Source organism: Mya arenaria, chromosome 11 (assembly GCF_026914265.1).
Source record: "Mya arenaria isolate MELC-2E11 chromosome 11, ASM2691426v1".
NCBI classification, from domain to species: domain Eukaryota; kingdom Metazoa; phylum Mollusca; class Bivalvia; order Myida; family Myidae; genus Mya; species Mya arenaria.
Window position 1 is genome coordinate 39,127,720 of NC_069132.1, and position 17,628 is coordinate 39,145,347.

Here is a 17,628-nt window from a genome sequence, read left to right on the forward strand (position 1 = left end):
GTACATCTTCTTTTATTACCTTTATTCCCAATTAAATCGATAAGTGACATCACAGGGTATATGCACTAATTGGCATGTCGTACCACATTAGCGAGTGTCATAAACCGAGTGACGTAGAAGACGGAAATCACGGGCCAGCGCGTGGATATAATGCAGATGATCTAGGACGATCGCATCTTCGATTTTTTTTTTTTCAAAATGAAAATCCACGAATTCAAGTACCCACGAAATTGTTTTTTTTTGGCAAACGAAATTTCATGCCCACGAACATTAATGATTTCACAGTATTGAAATCAAAACTACCGGTGGGTGGGGGGGGGGCATTATTTTGCTTTCTTCATGTTCAATCAAAGTAATGTTGTGAAATATCAGTTTATGTTTCGTGGTCATTATACTGAAGGGGGTGGCTATATAAACTTGATTGTATCTTACATGATATGAGACATATATTTGTATTTTTGTGAGGTATAATCAAATTATAGTGGTACAATAATCCCCTTGTTTGTTATTTCTAATGGTGGGAGCGGTGTACAACTTGTTTTTCCTGTAATATTGATAGGTCTGATGTTGCCTCGGATATATTTATTTCTGAAATTGAATCAAATACGCCCTCGTCACCTAAAAAAACATCTTGTTAACTGAACAAATTAATATTGGGGGATATCAGAGGTATCGGTTAGACATAATTTTAACCTATGTCAAGATTAAAATGGGGAGATAATGCATCTTAAAAGATGCACATGTTCTGAGACTTAAGATTTAAGAAAACATCATTTATTTTATGTCATTAGTGTTCGACAGTGGTTTCAACGTTCCATTAAAACTTTTTTTGATTGTAAAGAACACCATGATATGCTTTTAAAAAAATAAATAAATGGTTTGCTGTTTTTAAAACCATTTGTTTTATGTCATCGGCTGATTGGGTCTTGGGAATATCTTTTCTTTTTTTTTGTTTTTAATCAAAATATAAAAATAGCATCCAGTCTGCCTCTCATTCAGGTTGATGAGCTCTTTCTCTTAGACTCTCAAAATGCTCACCAGTATTCTAGGGTGCTTAATGTAATCAAGAATCCTAGGGCAGATTTCAATCCTAGGAGATATTTTCAAGAGTCCAGGACAAAATCGCTCCCAGAAATCTTGATAAAATGCCGCCCCAAGTACTCCAGGGCCCCTGATTATGAACAGTCACAAGTTCGAGTAGACTCAGACCCAGAAAAATCATTTGTAAACAATCAGACAAACATTTACAAAAGTATATAAATATGCTAGGTAAACTATCAAAAAGTAAAATAATTAAGGTAAGTATTCCGTCAATGCCCTGCTGGAATGCAAGTAACAATGAACCAAAAAATTACAATTTTGAGTCTTGCTTACCATGGGCCATTGTATTAAATAATAATGGATATATGAGATTATAAAAGTTGAAAAAAAGAAATGTTACCAGGACTGAAATAAGAATAATTTGTTTTCTTTTTCAGATGGTTGAACAAGAATGACATGCCCATTGCTGACCAGGGTGCTATTCGCATGGAAGGGAGTAACCTCCATTTTGAAGACCCGCAGCAGATCGATTCAGGAAATTACACATTCATCGTCAACAACACGGCGGGCGAAAAACGTCAAAGCGTATGGATAATAGTTTCCGGTGAGGTTTTTTTCTGGGCGTTTTATAAAAAAAGTAAAATGCCACTGCCTATCTCATAATGTAAGTTAACTGACCGCTTCAAGAAAGTCTTGTTTGCAAGATAATATTGATTTATTGCAATAATTTTTTTTTCGATCTTCTCTCTCAAAATGGCTTATCAGGCTTTGAAAGCTGTCAGAAAATAATGTTTTGTGCACCTCTGAGGTTCGAAATTGCCTAGAATTTTCTTACTAAATCTCAACAATCATGAGTTATCTATAACCGACAAGCGCCAGCCAGGTCTCAAATAGTTGCAACGAAGTGCAATCGGCAAAAACGTGGTTGAGTTCATTTTCAAAAAAATGAGTCTCACAAACCAAAAAAATATTATCGTCTGCTTTGAAACATTTTTCATCAAAACATCTGTACGCATAAAATATATCAGTAAACAAAGTGGAGGAGTTGCCAAAAGTTTCGATGCATTATCTGATATAGTTTATGAGGCATCGGAGGCCTAAACTGCAGCCTTGATTGACAGACTAGCGATTATCATAACAGCTTCATGCTGAAATGTCAAAACATGCATAAGACATTTAGGCAAGGTTCAAACACTTGGTTATGTCAGATTTTGTCTCCTATTTCACAAACTAACATCAAAATGTAATAAAACTGTTGTATCTTACTGAAACTTCATAATATAGGACGAGCCTTAACTATGTACATGTATTCTTACATAAAAGGATCATTTCTCATTCATGTCTTCTGATGCAATTAAAAAGTAAATGAAACTGTTTGCATTTAAATATCTTTGTCATGGTCATTTATATTAATGTCACAGACCAATTTATTTTGCGATGTCTATTTAAAGTAACTGAACGACCACAGATAGTAACTGATTACAACTTTTACTATATTTATGTCGCACAGTTTTTACCATATATGTCCCTATTAACTTGCATGTACCATTAAAGTGGCTAGCTGTAGCAGCTAGCCCCAATTTTTGGTATGCAGTATTGAAGGGGTGTTTACGGAGTTGTCAGTACTCAAGAGGGTGGTTTGCATACATGTTCATGCAGAAACTCCAATTTTGGCATTTTTCGGTACACTCAGACTCTGAAAATATTTTAATATTATTTTTATGTAGGATTTGAATAGAAAATGAATGAACAGTTATACACAATTCGGGGCGGTGTTTTACTACCTAAGTTGCCCATATAAAAAATGAGGGTGTCCTAAAGTAATCACCCTGTCCGTCTGTTTTGTTAATAACTTCAAAATTGTTTAAGATATCAAGTTCTCACTTCCTCATAGTAATATATGCTCTTTTGTGAAAAGTTTTAACTAATGTTTAAATATTGTCTAAACTATGACAAGTTATGACATTTTTTTATGGTTTTGTTAATAACTTAAAAAAATCTTTCAAGATATTAGATTCCTTCCTTCTGTTTCTTGGCTACTTGAAGGAACTTCCAAAAAAATTGCAGCTTACCATTCTGTAAAACCAAACAAAAGTGCTGCTCATAAATTAATAAAATATGAAATAGGTTCCCATCACTATAGGGCACTTGCTGATGTCATTGCTACAAAACTGTGCCCTCATGCACAACTCAGGTAACACTAGGTGTAGGTTAGACAACACCAATTTTGTTAACAAAGAATTTGAAAAATTAAAATGAGGCATATACATTAAATATCCGTTTTAATATTCGCTCATTGAAATTTATTGCAATCTAATACTGAAACGATATTGATTCTCAATGCTATTGTATTCGTTCATTCAATTTTCACATTGGTTCTTTTCCTGGAGTCAGCAGTTTTTGTGTAATTCCACCCTAATCTTGATACATAATATTCTAAACAGTGGCACATTGAGTGGAAGAATCTCACCTAAACTAGTGGAATGGTGTGTGGGTGAACCAGTTTCAAGTGTGCCGTGTTGACAAACACCCTCCAGGGGCGACTGTATCTCGCTACTCTATCTCAAACACAACAACGCCTAATTGCTACTGATTCTCGCCAGCTTTCACTGAGTTTACACACAAACCGAGGCAAATAAACATCTCAAGTGCTATAAGTTTATAAACGAAACACTTTTTGCCTTATTTTTGATAATTGACTGGGGATAATTTGCTTACGTTTGCATGCATTTTAAAGCACAAATGGAGGCAAATAAACATCTTAAGTGTTAGAAGTTTATAAAAGAAACTTTTTGTGCATGCATTTTAACACACATAGGGAGGCAAATAAACATCTTGAGTGCTAGAAGTTTATAAAAGAAACAATTTTTTGCCTTATTTGTGATAAATGACATGGGATATTTGCTTATTTTTGCATGCATGTTTTTTAATGCCAATTTTCCTGAAAGTGCTCGTAATTTGATAAAAAATAACATCAGTCTTGGTACTTCAAGCTCGTTACTGTCAATCATAGACATGCATTGTAACAGTTATTGTTTCGTTCCGAAAATAATTCACCTAAACAACCATTGAAATATAACTTTTTGACTTTCAATACAACTGTAATGCAGTTTTATTATCTTAATAAAATGTTTCATATTGAACAAACCTATGCACCAATGGTGTTTCCAGAGAATTAAAGACGGCTTACAGCAGGCACAAGATTGAAAATCTCATAAAATTGTTTACCCCGCAAATCATTTGGCATACAAATGTTTAAAAGCATGCCATAATTCTGACAGGATTTAGATGGTTATATGTCCCAAATGGTGCCTTTACCAAACTGAAAGTGTATTTCAGCATTATGATCCGAAAGATTATAACATGTCAAGGAGTCTATGTGGAGTCCATATTGTGCATCTCAAAAAGTGTGGTGAAATCATATTTACATGTATTTGGTGTCAATCTCAATTTTGTGACCCAGTAAAAGGAAGAATTATATCATTGGCTGGTCTGTTTTTAAAAAAAAAAATGTCAATCTCAATTCTGTGGCCCAGTAAAAAGAAGAATTATTTTATTTGCTTGTCTGTTTTTGTAAAAGAAAGTCCATTGACTTTTGTGTTGTCATCATCGCCTGCATCACCTTTATCTTGATGTTGAAAATGTTAATGTTGGTCTTAACTTGAAATGTATTCAAGAAATTAACATGAAACTTGGTGTATGTGTTGAAAAGACAGCTCACTCTTGACAATATATGCAAAATATCAAGACTGATAACTCCCCTTAATAATATTACGGAATAATCATGTTTTAAACTATTTTTCAGTTCCACCAGTGATACGACGCGGCCCCGTGACACAGGAAGTGTCCGAAGGTGGGGACGTGGAATTTACGTGCCAGGTGTCCGGAACGAAGTACCCCGTTACAACTGTGATTTGGAAAAAAGACAACGAATACATTAAACTGGTAAGTAGTGGCAGAAACTTGTTTTTAATAATATTGCTATGTCAGATAATTTGGTTGCTCACTCAGATTTCTCTCATTTCATGTTTACGCCTTTTATAGCAACACTACGTAGATTTGAATATGAGAAAGTGTGTTGCAATGGGACGAAAAATATATATTGATGGAAAAGTGCTAAACTGACATTGAAAAACAATAAGATGGCAGGTTTTTCCTGATGAAGTTGAAGCGTTTTCGCATGGTTGGTTTTCATTTCTTTGTATTTTTTTATAACTTTGAAAACATCAGTATTACACTTTTTTTTTATTACAGACTTTTATTGGAAAATTAAAAGTGTAGTTCAGAATGATAGAAGTTGATAAAACTTTATTAATCTTTGAAATCTGGTCAAAGTGCCCTTTTTGGGGGGCTCTCGCATTGGACCTTAGGGCTCAGTATTCATTATTGGTTTTAACTGGATCTATTAGAACATGACAGTTATATAGCTAATTGGATTACTTGTTAATAACTGACCAATAGAATGAATGAAGTCAATGATGTATGACCATAAGATTAACTTAAGTTGCATATTGAATAACTGTGACCCAAGTACAGGTTTCTAGATCTACTAGAGGCAGAACTGAATATGAAATATATCGAAGCTTCAAACTGATGTCTAACTAAGACAAACCAAAATATTCTGGGATAAAATTGCTATGGAATATCTGATAAAAAATATCTGCTTTTTTCAGTATGATGTATGTAAAAAGGAGTAGCTATTTAATTTATTTTTTTTGAAAACCTGGATTCTGTACGCAACCGACCTATATCAGAGTATTTCACATTTTAACGTATTTCACTCAAATACATTGGTTTATCAACGAAATTATTAAAAAAAATCCACATACCAATCAAAAATCCTGTAGGGTCATCTGGTTAGTGAAAACAAAGACAAGGTTCCCAAGGTCAGGGAAAGGTCAGGAAAAAATGATTTTTTTCAAGGTGAGGGAAAATTTTGGAACTTTAAAATTGGTCAGGGAAGTTAGGGAAATGGGTAAAAGTCAGGGAAATTTGAAATCGGAGATGGAGGGCCAGTTGAAACATGGTGTTGAATAGCAGAAAGTAAAAAAAAGTAAAAGGTTATGGTTGCCAGGCGACGCTAAGTCCAGTGCTAAAAGGCTACCGATAATTTGGTCAGGGAAAATTGAGATTTGGTTAGGGAATTTCATTTCCTGTGATTTATGGGAACCCTGAAATATTTTTATTTCTTTTTCGCCTTATCTAATGAACTCTGTTGTTTTTTTTATCCATGAGTCATTTAGCAGACTATCAGAAGAAACACATGTACAAACTTTTTCCCATTACCCTTGTACCAAATATCTTATGTCACAATGGGAAATTACGGGCATCAGTTATAAAATCATCAGAGCTATACCCCGCATTTCTGGCTTGTGTCGCTCATTTGCCATAAATTAATAATAAAATGATATATATTAGAAAAAAATATCTTATTATATACCATTAGATAAATGAGTATATTGCTTAATGTAATATTAGAATAGCTGGGAAGAATGTAATTGTATCATTCCGATTCCGGTAGGATTGGGGTAGTCTGGAAAACTTGTAACAGAATTTCTTGTGAATAAATCAAGAGATGTAATGTTTGTTTAATATCATTGTGGTCCATTAGGCCGATTAAAGTGATTAGAGGGGAGTTTTGGCTCTGCCACTTGGCTCCGGCAGCTACAAGACAGAAGCCGTAAGTCAAGTGCCGGCACTTTACCGATGATTATATAATTGAAGATTTTTTTATAAAAATGTTTATAGAAAGTGTAAGCTAGTTAAGGCAATGAATAACACAGACTGTATCTCTCTTGTTGATGTGATTAAGCTTTTTTCTCAATGAGAACAGAATGATAAGGAACTCTTTTATTCTCGAAATGACAGAAAATACAGAAATCATGGGAATGTGGGTTTTTTTCCCCCCGAGGAAATATTTGTGCTGACTTTTTTTATAATGAGGGATAATCTTGAATATGAGTATACACAGGATGCCAATATCTGAAATAATAAAGTTAATTAAACATTTTCCATCCAAAAATAACAGATATTTTCGGGAATTGTTGATAAAGCTATTTGGTACTGTTTCATTACAAAAGCAGGTGAAAATTAAAATCCTGGTATTTCCATAATGCCTCCAGCCAGCTTTTCCGGCTCATGTTATGGAGCTTAATTGTGGTAATTACTGAAAGAAATAATACTCGAGAGTTCTAGATTAATCTAATATGAAAATTGGCTTTTTCTTGCACATGGAGAAAAAAATCGTTTTTTTTTTTCATGAAACTTGGAATTTCTTGGAAAATTCTTGTTTTATTCATTGACTGGGGAAACAGAGAATTATGGATCATGATTTTATCACATCGTTTGAGTACAACAAAAACCATCGCAAGATGTGTATTATGCGTCCTGACTTAGTTTTGTTTGGGTGACAGCTATTTGTATAAGAATATTATGAAAGCAATTTTAATAGATGGGTGTATATTAGAACAAGAAAGTGACATGAAACCCTTATATTAAGTTTGATGACTTTTTTACAATGTGACTTGATGTTCATTCAGTGAAATTAAATCAAAATCTGATTAAAAGAGACAGTGTTACAGCTGAGACTCAAGCTATTCCTATGAAACTTATCTGGCTCCATTGACTGTTAAAAGTGACCTTGACCTTTGAGGTGAGTGTACCAATACTATGTCTGACACATCTTTCAATGCTGATCTACACTTCCATAAAGTTTGATGAAAATCTGATTTGAATTGAGGAAGTTACAGCCTAGATGCGATGTTAAAGAATATTCAAACAGACGGGCAGTGCAACTACTATATTGCTATTCCATAGAATTAAAACTAAAATATATTGTATAAAGTTATGACAAACATCATCATAAAAAATTATGATACTGCTGTAACCAGTGTTCCAGCCATGAATATATAACAAGTCTAACATTTATGAACTATTATTTCCTGTATGATGTGAATTATGAACTAACAGACCCTGACATCTTAAGTTAAGAACACATAATTCATCATTTATGAAATGGCATGACATAAAACAAACATAAGATTTATGTCTGTCAGAAATTTGAACGGAAGTTGTTTTAAAATATTTGTTTCTTCAAGTCATCAGCATGGACAAGTGATCATTTATGTGTTTCAACGTGCGAACAAATTTTTTTTTTTCTTACAAGAGTTTAGTTAGGTGTACGGACATAAAATTTTATGCACATGAAAAACATTATTTTTAGATGTAAAGGAAAGTTATTTTGGAAAAACTTGCCAACTTGTTATCAAAAACATTAAATATGATCTAGGTAGGCATCTCAGTTTCTTAAAGATATTTGTTTGTTTCCTCAAATATGCATGTCAGAAGAGAAAAAACAACAACAACATTTCAATTGCCTTCTGTTTTCAGGGTTCGTCACGTCACTACATCAACCAGGAGACGGGCCATCTTCAGATCGCCATGGTAAACATGGATGATGAAGGAGAGTACTTTTGTATCGCCCAGACGACTGGACAGAAACTTGTAGAGTCTTACCCAGCAAGACTTAGAGTGAAAAGTGAGGAATTCTTTTGAATGTTATGAGGAAGAAGAAAAAGTTTATTTTTAGCTTGTCTGTGATGTCGATGTCAGCATTGTCATTGATGTCATCTTCGTGCAATTTGTTAAACTCTGCCCATAACTCAAAAAGATATTCATATGAAACTTGGTACTAATGTTGCAAGAGACAATGCAACAAGGCCGATAAATCTGGCTTTAATAATTGTTCAGTTATGCCCCTTGTTCTACTGAGTAAAAACAACAACAGACGAAGATTGGTGTTCGCTCTGTGTCACTCTTGTTAAGCTTCAATAAAACAATTTGAAAAGACTGCAAGACGGCTATGGTATAATTAAATGATTAATCTGTAATATGAGCCTAATTTAGTTCCCCCAAGTCATATATAGAAGATATATAATCTTCTTCTACCAGAGTTGTTTGTGCCCTTTTCCTAAGAAAAATGTTCTATTTTCAATTGTAGGAAAATTAAAATTCAACCCAGTACCTCGTAGCTCAAGCATCGAGCTAAACTCTGATGCGGAAGTCCATTGTAACGCGGAGGCCGAGGTAAACCCCAAAGTTCGCTGGATTAAGGGCACCATGGATCATCCAGATCTCACGCTAAGCAGCCATATTATCGATGCTGATGGGACGTTATATTTCCGCGGAGTAAAACGATCAGACGAGGGACCATATACATGTGTAGCTGTTATACATAATGGGGCCACTCAGGAAATCAATAAAACTATAAATATTTTTGTTGTTGGTAGGTTTATTTTTTTATGTGTAATTAAGTTTAAATCGAATAAAGTTTTGTTCAAACAAATGAAGGAAATACAAGTGCGTCTGTTTAATTTTCCTAGGATTTATATGATTATTGTAACTTACAGGGTCTTTAACTTCCACTGTCTTTTTTCTGATTTCCACTTTTTCAGAAAATTGTATTGTTTTATTCTTAGGAAGAAAGAGTCACATACTTTCATGTTGTTGCTTTTAAAATGATAAAATAATTTTTATTACCAAAAATTTCACCAAGAAATAGAAATTCTTTATAAAAGTATTTATATTTTTTTCCCCAGAGCGTCCACGGTTCCAACGTCAACCATTCAACACGACAGCATACGAGGGTCATTCTATGATGCTTCACTGCGTAGCTACCGGAGTCCCACGCCCTGGTATCTTCTGGGAGAAAAATCGCATACCCGTCATCAATCTCGATAAAAAACGATTCACTGTAAGACTCCTAGTTAAATGTTTTGTTGGTTTAAGAAACTGAAGTTGAAGTAAGATTTTCTCTTCTTGATGTTATTTATTCCATTTGTATCTAATATAAAATAATATTATATAATAATACACTGATGTCATTGTTCTTTCATTTTAAATGAATCAAAATAAGTACGGAAAGAGGAAATCAGAAATTGTCACTCTGAAGGCCATACATATATACTGTTAACTTCAAGTTAACTAAGCGAAACATGCATGTCAATGAGTAAAAAAAATCTCAAACCCATTGCCATATCACATCGAAGAGACAGTTAGTTTTTACTGCCCCTACAGCAGCTCCGAACAGCTTCTTTGTCTTGTGAAGTTGATTGACAAGCTATAGCCGTTGCACTCGATTAGAAATTTAATGGATTTGGGCAGAGTTAAAGCCATGATGATTCAATGCTGTAAAAAATGAAATGCTAAGTTCATGTTCATTTGCAAACATAAGTATTTTGCTGTCCATTATATTAACAACTGTAGAAATATCATTCATAAAAAATTTTCAATCTATATTTTAGGTTTACCCGAACGGTACCCTCCTAATCTCCAAGGTGTATATGGAAGACCAGGGAACATGGACGTGTATCGCCAACAACACGGCAGCAACAATAAATGCCGCAGCATACATGCATGTTGCAAGTAAGTCACATTTCACTTCATTTTCCTCAATTTTTTATGCAGGTATGAGCTGTTGCTTTTTCAATGAAAAAATGTGAACATATTGTCTTTGCCTTGGTGTTGTTGTCAGTGTAATGATGCGAAATTTTAGAGTTGACCATACTTAAACTTGGAAACTATTAAAGATTTTCACCTGGTACACATTTAGGGTGAGGAAACCAAATTTTCACGGCGCACACAGTGTTGCATCGTTATACAAAATTCTGTTAAGTTAAAATTTTGGCCAAGGATTGCATCCTTAATATACAAGCAAATCTTCACACGTGTAGAAGCCGAAAATAGCATAGTCTTTTTTTTTAGGCTAAGAAAATTTCATATCTTTTCTGAAAAAGGTATATAAGAAATTATCGTCACTTACTTGGTTGTTTACATCGTTTTGACCTGAGATGACCCATGCGAGAATCCCGTTAAAGTCATGTGATTTCCCACCCTGCATTTAAAGAATGACAACTTGCTTGTGTATAGCAAGCCCAATCACAAATTACTTGGTATCTTTTGAGTGACGTTCCTAGTTGACCTTGGAGAAAGACAGACGAACGTCATCCACTTTCAGTGTTGTGGTATTAGGCTTCCCTTGTCATAATTTATAGTTTAATCATCATGGATGATGTTCTATACATTATAATAATAAAATAGGATGTGCAATGCTTAAGTGAGTGATAAGTCTTAAATCATAAATTAATGGTTATAAATTAATGGTTTCCAATTCAATTTTAAATGTTTTGATATAAAATTGTGAATCATTCTTTAAACGTTTATGAGCTGAAGTTTGTCATAATCTGTTCCCAACGATAATCGTTTCCTATAAGTGAATAACACTGCGATTATATTTTCATTCAAATTATTTCTGAAGTATTCTATGAACTTTTGCTTCTTGAAAATCTCTTTGGAATCTTCATCAAAATGCCATTTTGATTTAGGAAAACTAATAATGAAATTTCTCTTGTTATTAACTACCTTTTGATGTTGCCGTTTCAGACAGGAAATATATAGAATATTACAAGACAATCTTAGAAGATGGCTCCCACTCAGCGGCAACGACATGTGCCGTTACACAGAATTTCCTCAAACCATTCATGCAATTCATTCTTCAACTGTTTTTCCATCTATACATTCCAACTATTTTCTCGCTTAAGTATTAATATCTAGTGTAAGAAACTTTATGCGTGAAGTGAAATCATACGACTATATGTGATATTCCATGAATTGTTTTTTTCATAAGTGACTCTTATACCTAAGTGTTACGACTGATATTCTTAGCGTAGACATCATTCAAAGTAATCATTGTTCTTGTATTCATTTATTCAAAATTACCCACAAAAAGTCCCACTTCAATATAAAATTTATTAAAAAAATATGTGTTCCAGACCTATAAAATTTTGTTCGATAACACAGATTTTTACAGATTCCCTGAAGAGAAATTAGTTAAATTAATGAACAAAAATTTCCTAGGTATAAAACCAAAAAATTTCCGTGCATGGTTGCTTCGAGGCTTAAATACTGCATGAATGGTTTGATGGACTGAAAAGTAGAGCGATCTTCTAAGTTTGCCTTGCCGCTAGAAATTGTATAATTGTAGTAAAAACTGTTTGCAATTAAACTTCTTTTGCTTTTGAAGTTATTTGAGAAGTGCTGAATTGTATAGTAGAAATGATTCACAACTAAACGTCTGTAGCTTTTTGAAGTTGTTTCAAAGGACATTGTGACTGTGTACGTTCCTTTTCAGCTTGTTGATAGAAAAGCAATTTGTGTTTTAAAAGTTTACAAGATTCTTGTTTTTTAGCATTTGAAGCTGTTGAAGCCGAAATATTTTAAAATTTAAATTCAAGTTCAATTTCGGTGATATTCTTAAAAATAGAGCGGGCGTACCTGGGGTCGAAATTGGACTTTATCTTATTTGTTGGTTGTGGGTGCATTTGTCAGAACTGATCTATATAAAATAATGAAAAGAAAATTTGAAAAAGCCTTGATTGTCATTGGCCAACTCAAAAATGCAAACACCAAAAAAAGATGTTACACATTTCAAAGCCTTACAAAACTTGAATGTTGTAACTTTTGTAACACCTAAAATGCACTTTAACAATTTTTTTGCTTTTTTTATGCCAAAAAAATGTTGTCTTAGATACATACATGCCACATCCCCCGGCGGGGGGAAAAATCCCCCGGAATTTCTATCCATCCCCCAATCTCCCGGCGGGAGATAAAAATCCCCCGGAATTTAAAAGTATGTGAGTGAAACTCTCCAAAAGGAAACTTTTACAACAAGTGATCAATTAATTTGTAGTAATTAAGGCAAAGAAATATTACTCGTTTGGAAGGAAGAAACTAATAATATTTATTCTATTCTCTTATTGTCTAAAAGTCATCAAAGCTGATAGAATTAAGCACAATTTTTTTAAAGACTTTGGAGGAAGGTAAATTTAATTTAATTGTCTCAAAAACATATTTTTCCAATGACATATTTTGTTCTGCAAGTGCATTACAGTATGAAATGACAGTGTATCATAAAAATATGATAAATCATGACATAAAATAATTCTGTATAATGAAAAAGTTAAGAAGTTTTCAAAGCAAACTATATGTGAATACATTTTTTCATACTTGCGTCTAAAAATACTTAAAATTTTCGCCAACTTAGACCTGCTAAAAATATCCCCCTGAATACAACCAAAATCCCCCTGAATTTTCAGCCTTTTGAACAAATCCCCCTGAATGGTCTCCAGAAAATATGGCATGTATGCTTAGATAGGATTAAGTTATAATTCAAGGTGTAAAAGAAATTAAAACTTTGTTTACTGTGTAGAAATAGTTGCATTGACCTATCGCAATATTTATCTAATGACACAGCATTTTTTCAAGAACTTTGTGCCTCTGCTTGGAAAGAGTTCGCAACAGAAGTTGGCAAAACTAAAAGAATTTATAAGCATGCGCTGACAGATTATGATTAAACTTTGCAAAAATATGTAAAACACCTGTATATTTCGCTAGAATTACCATGCATCACGAAACTTGGCATACCCTCCACTGTTTTTGTTTCGGTGAGTGCAAATGCGGGATATTAGTTAAAGAGCATTTTTCAGAAAGGTGCTGATTTTTGACAGAAGAAATTAACCATTGCCAAGTGGAGCATTGTTTGCGATAAGTAATGTAATATAAGGTGTGGCATATTAATCTATGTTTGGGGAACGAATCTAGTTCATACTGGGTGCAATAGCTTGAACTAGGAGCAAACATCCAGCCTTAAAACATAGAATTTTATATCATGAAATATATTTCAGTTCTCAAGGGACGATAAGTCACAGAATTACTCTAATATATGAAGGACTGAATTTCAAAAGCTGGTTACACAATGATGTACAAGGTTAAACTTATTTATTTTGCAAAGATTGTGAAAGTAATTACAACATGATATTCATCACTATCGTTGGCACGTTGTAACACAAGAGTGTGGTGATGTAGTGGCGCAGGGAAAACCTTAGTTCCCGGAGGGAACCCACTTGTCTGGCTTGGTTAACAAACCAAACTCTCATTCGCCCCAGGCTGGTTATCAAACCTGGTGTGACTTGGTGAGAATGATTAGACCCGGGTTTGATTCCTGGCCTTGGCGCATGTGAGTTTATTTTGTGGTCACCAAGTCAGACAACCAGGTTTGCACTGGGTACTCCATTTTCCACACAACACAAGACCACACTCACGCAACACTGTGCCAACGAGAGTTGCAATAACTTGTTTTGCAATCATTGTAAAAATAAAAACCTTTAAATGATGAGCTCTACTAATAGGGTAAATAAAATTCATATTTCATTACACCATTTTAATGCTGTACCCTCACGTAACCTGAAATAAAAATGGCGAAAAATATCTTAATAGGTTAAACAGATGTCTGGCAGTGTTTTAAGGTGGAGAATTATGGAAGATATGCCGGAGGTTATGCCTTTTAGCCTTTGTTCTTTTTGTGGCTCATCTCATCATAAATCTTGTCAAAATGAAATCCATCAAAACTGGGGCCTTAAAAATAGACTACACAGGTTTCATGACAAAAGTGAATTCATTGCCGAACATATAGCATGTAAACAGCTCTCATGATACATCGATTTATTCTGAGGGGAAAAGGTTGGAGATATGTTTTTCTTGAAGAAGTAAGGCTTCTAATTGATTTATGATGATTAGATTTCTATTTTATTGTGGAGGGTTGAACCAATATTCCTCAGAAGTGCCCTGGTTGTCAATTCAAAACTACCGTTTGGTTCAAACCCAACAGTTAGTGCTAAAAATGAATTATGGTATCACCATTAGGCCACAATGAAAATTATTGGTTTTGGCAGCATTTCCCTTCCCACATTTTTAAGTTTGTTGGAAGATTGATAGCTTGTTTTTTGTCCTTCCTTAAAGGGGCTAGACACCAAAATGTCCCAAAATGGGCAAATATACATTGTTTAAAAATGATGCATAATGGTTTCCCAGATTATAAAATCCGCGAAAGATACATGTGTTGTAAGCGGTGTGATAGATCCGTAAGTAAGATTCAATGTGTTGTACACAATGATATCAATTTTAAAGTTTTTGGCAATTTTATTTTTTTCTTGCAATTTTAACATCTAGTGTCTAGTCCCTTTAAACCCTTAAATTCTGTAATGAAAAATGCAAACAAATAACATAGACCATGGGAGACCATGAGAGAGCCTAAAAAACATTTATCGACAGTGAGTTGGGCGGGAAACACCAAACAAATAATTTATTAATTTTGGCCTTAAAGTCAGTGGTACATTTTGGAAGGTCTAAAACTCAGATGAGGCTTTCCCAAACTTGAAGTATTGTTGACACTTTTATTGTGAAAATGACTGAATATTACAAGATGATCTATTGATGCTTTTAAGGTACAAATTAAATTGCACATACTTACAAAAATGAGGCAATTGTTGCCAATGGGAAGGGCTTAGTTTACTAATTGTTGGCTTCTAGAATTGACTAACAACACCCAAAGATACAAAGCAGACACCATTTAGAACAGAAACACAGTTACGATGCCATAAACAAAATGAATTAATGTTTTGACAACAGGAGAACTGAACGTTTTTCATAGTAGAAAAAGCATGCTGCGTTGGTTCAGTTGAAGTTCAGTTTCAACTGAAGAACGTTTTGTGTAACTGCATGAACTGTAAAAGAGGGAACATTGAAGTTTCAGTAACAGTTATCTCACCATTAACCCAGTTATTGGTATCATACACAAGAGATTTACTGATACTTGAATAATTTCAATCAAGGGGATTGCAGGTGATGACATAACTGTTCTGTAACATGTTGTCAAGGACAATATTCAATAAATAGCATGCAGTATAAGTGAATTTTACCCACAACCCAAGTTAATGATATCATACACAAACGCTTCACTGCAATTTGATAATTTCAATCATGAGAGTTGAAGGTGATGTAACTGTTTTCTACCTTTTTGTCAAAGTAGTTAACGGTCACGCCCATTTTATCTCGTTACCATTCCGATATGGGATTTTAAAAAATATATCATAATGTACAAGAGCTCCACATAATATGCTTATAGTTTAGTCTTGCTTAAAATTGCATTAAATATCTTGAAAAACACATAGATTTTGAATCTCAGAGTATCAAAATGCATTGGATCTAATTCAAAGTTCTGCTATTTGTGTGATTTGAATTTTTGCTAGTAACAGAATTGAAAAACAAAGGCAGGGAAATGAAACAAATAAACTTGATGCATCTTTGACAGATTTAAAAGCTTGTAAGTTAATATAACTAAGATTCTTAAATGAAACAGAGCCTAGGCATGGCTTAGTCCTGATTCCAACGAAATATACTCATTCAGACTTTCGTCATTCTTGTATTCTAAACGCATGTATCTAAGACCAAAAATAAATCATTTTCTGGGCCCAATTTCTCGAAACTTTTTAAGCTTAACAGGCTTAAGTTACTTATTTCAACTAACCGAAATACATACTTATAGTGAATTTTCTTAAATGAAAAATGGTTTATTGTGATAATCGTAATGATAATTCCGTTTTAAAGTATTAAAACATTTAAAGGAGTATATAAAACACAAAATATTGAAAGACAAAAATAATGGGTTTAGCTTAATCCTGTTATAAGAGACTTAAGAAGTTTCGAGAAATTGGGGCCTGGTATTTAAGTACCCTGAGTCCTTGTCTCTAACGCCAATATAAAGCTGCATCAATGATTGTCAGACTGGAACATTGTTTTCTTTGATACTTTTTCGCTTTTTTGGACTTCACACAGCGAAGGTTATGAAAAGCTTATGTTAATCATTAGTGTTTTTCTAACAGCGGCATCTTTAACTAATGATTTATGTAGTGTTCATTAACATTGCCTGTTAGCCTTGGAATGACAGCGATGTTCGTAACTGTGTTTAGTTATAAAACATGGGCATTTAACCTTTGTCGTTAACTTTATGAACATGTAAAACGTGTGTTTTATGTGTCGAAGACAAGGTTTTATATCTAGGAAATGAGATAGAAACATGTAAAAAAGGGTTTTGATTTCTTTTGAAGAGCTTTTATTGTGGGGAGTGACCCTCTGTCGTTTGATTGTACTTAGCATGGTAAATGTATAAGTCTTGTTTAAGATTTTCTGCTATTTATAGATGGCGACAAGCAACATAAAACAATTACGTGTTATGTATGTGTAATTCATCAAAGATGTTATCTAAGTGACAAAAAAATCCAGAAAAAAGAGTTCCATCTGGTGCAGAAATGAAAGTTCTTTTACTGTGATGTTGATTGTAGTTTTCATTGCAAACCTTAGTTTCTTTTTTAAATGTTTAAGTCAACTTTGCATTATGTAATTGTTAAATTACAGGAAGTAAAATCGTAATGATTAAGAATGGGCTGAGTGAGTGAGCAAACAAGCCCTTCTTAATCATTTAGATATTCCTTCAGGTCATCTTTTTTATTTAGAATACAACCTAATTGGCTGATACTTTTCAACGTTAAAACTGACGCAGGAAGTGTGTATCGAATGAGTGGCAGTAGATGGACCTTTAAACAACCATGAAAGTTGAAATTCTTATTGATTAAGCCTTTTTACTTAATGATAGCCTATTTCCATGGCTGAAAATGTAGGTTGCATTCTAAAAAG

General features: G+C 33.7%; 1 protein-coding gene across 2 annotated transcripts in view; it reads left to right on the forward strand.

Moving 5' to 3' along the window:
* Positions 1 to 17,628, forward strand: part of LOC128207922 (inactive tyrosine-protein kinase 7-like) — a 97,307-nt gene that overhangs the window by 69,400 nt on the left and 10,279 nt on the right. For both annotated transcript variants that reach the window (XM_052911115.1, XM_052911116.1), the window contains 6 exons: positions 1,479 to 1,645; positions 4,847 to 4,986; positions 8,431 to 8,578; positions 9,041 to 9,325; positions 9,639 to 9,793; positions 10,344 to 10,464. In XM_052911115.1, coding sequence (XP_052767075.1) covers positions 1,479 to 1,645; positions 4,847 to 4,986; positions 8,431 to 8,578; positions 9,041 to 9,325; positions 9,639 to 9,793; positions 10,344 to 10,464 — 1,016 coding nt within the window. The remainder of the gene's footprint in view (positions 1 to 1,478; positions 1,646 to 4,846; positions 4,987 to 8,430; positions 8,579 to 9,040; positions 9,326 to 9,638; positions 9,794 to 10,343; positions 10,465 to 17,628) is intronic.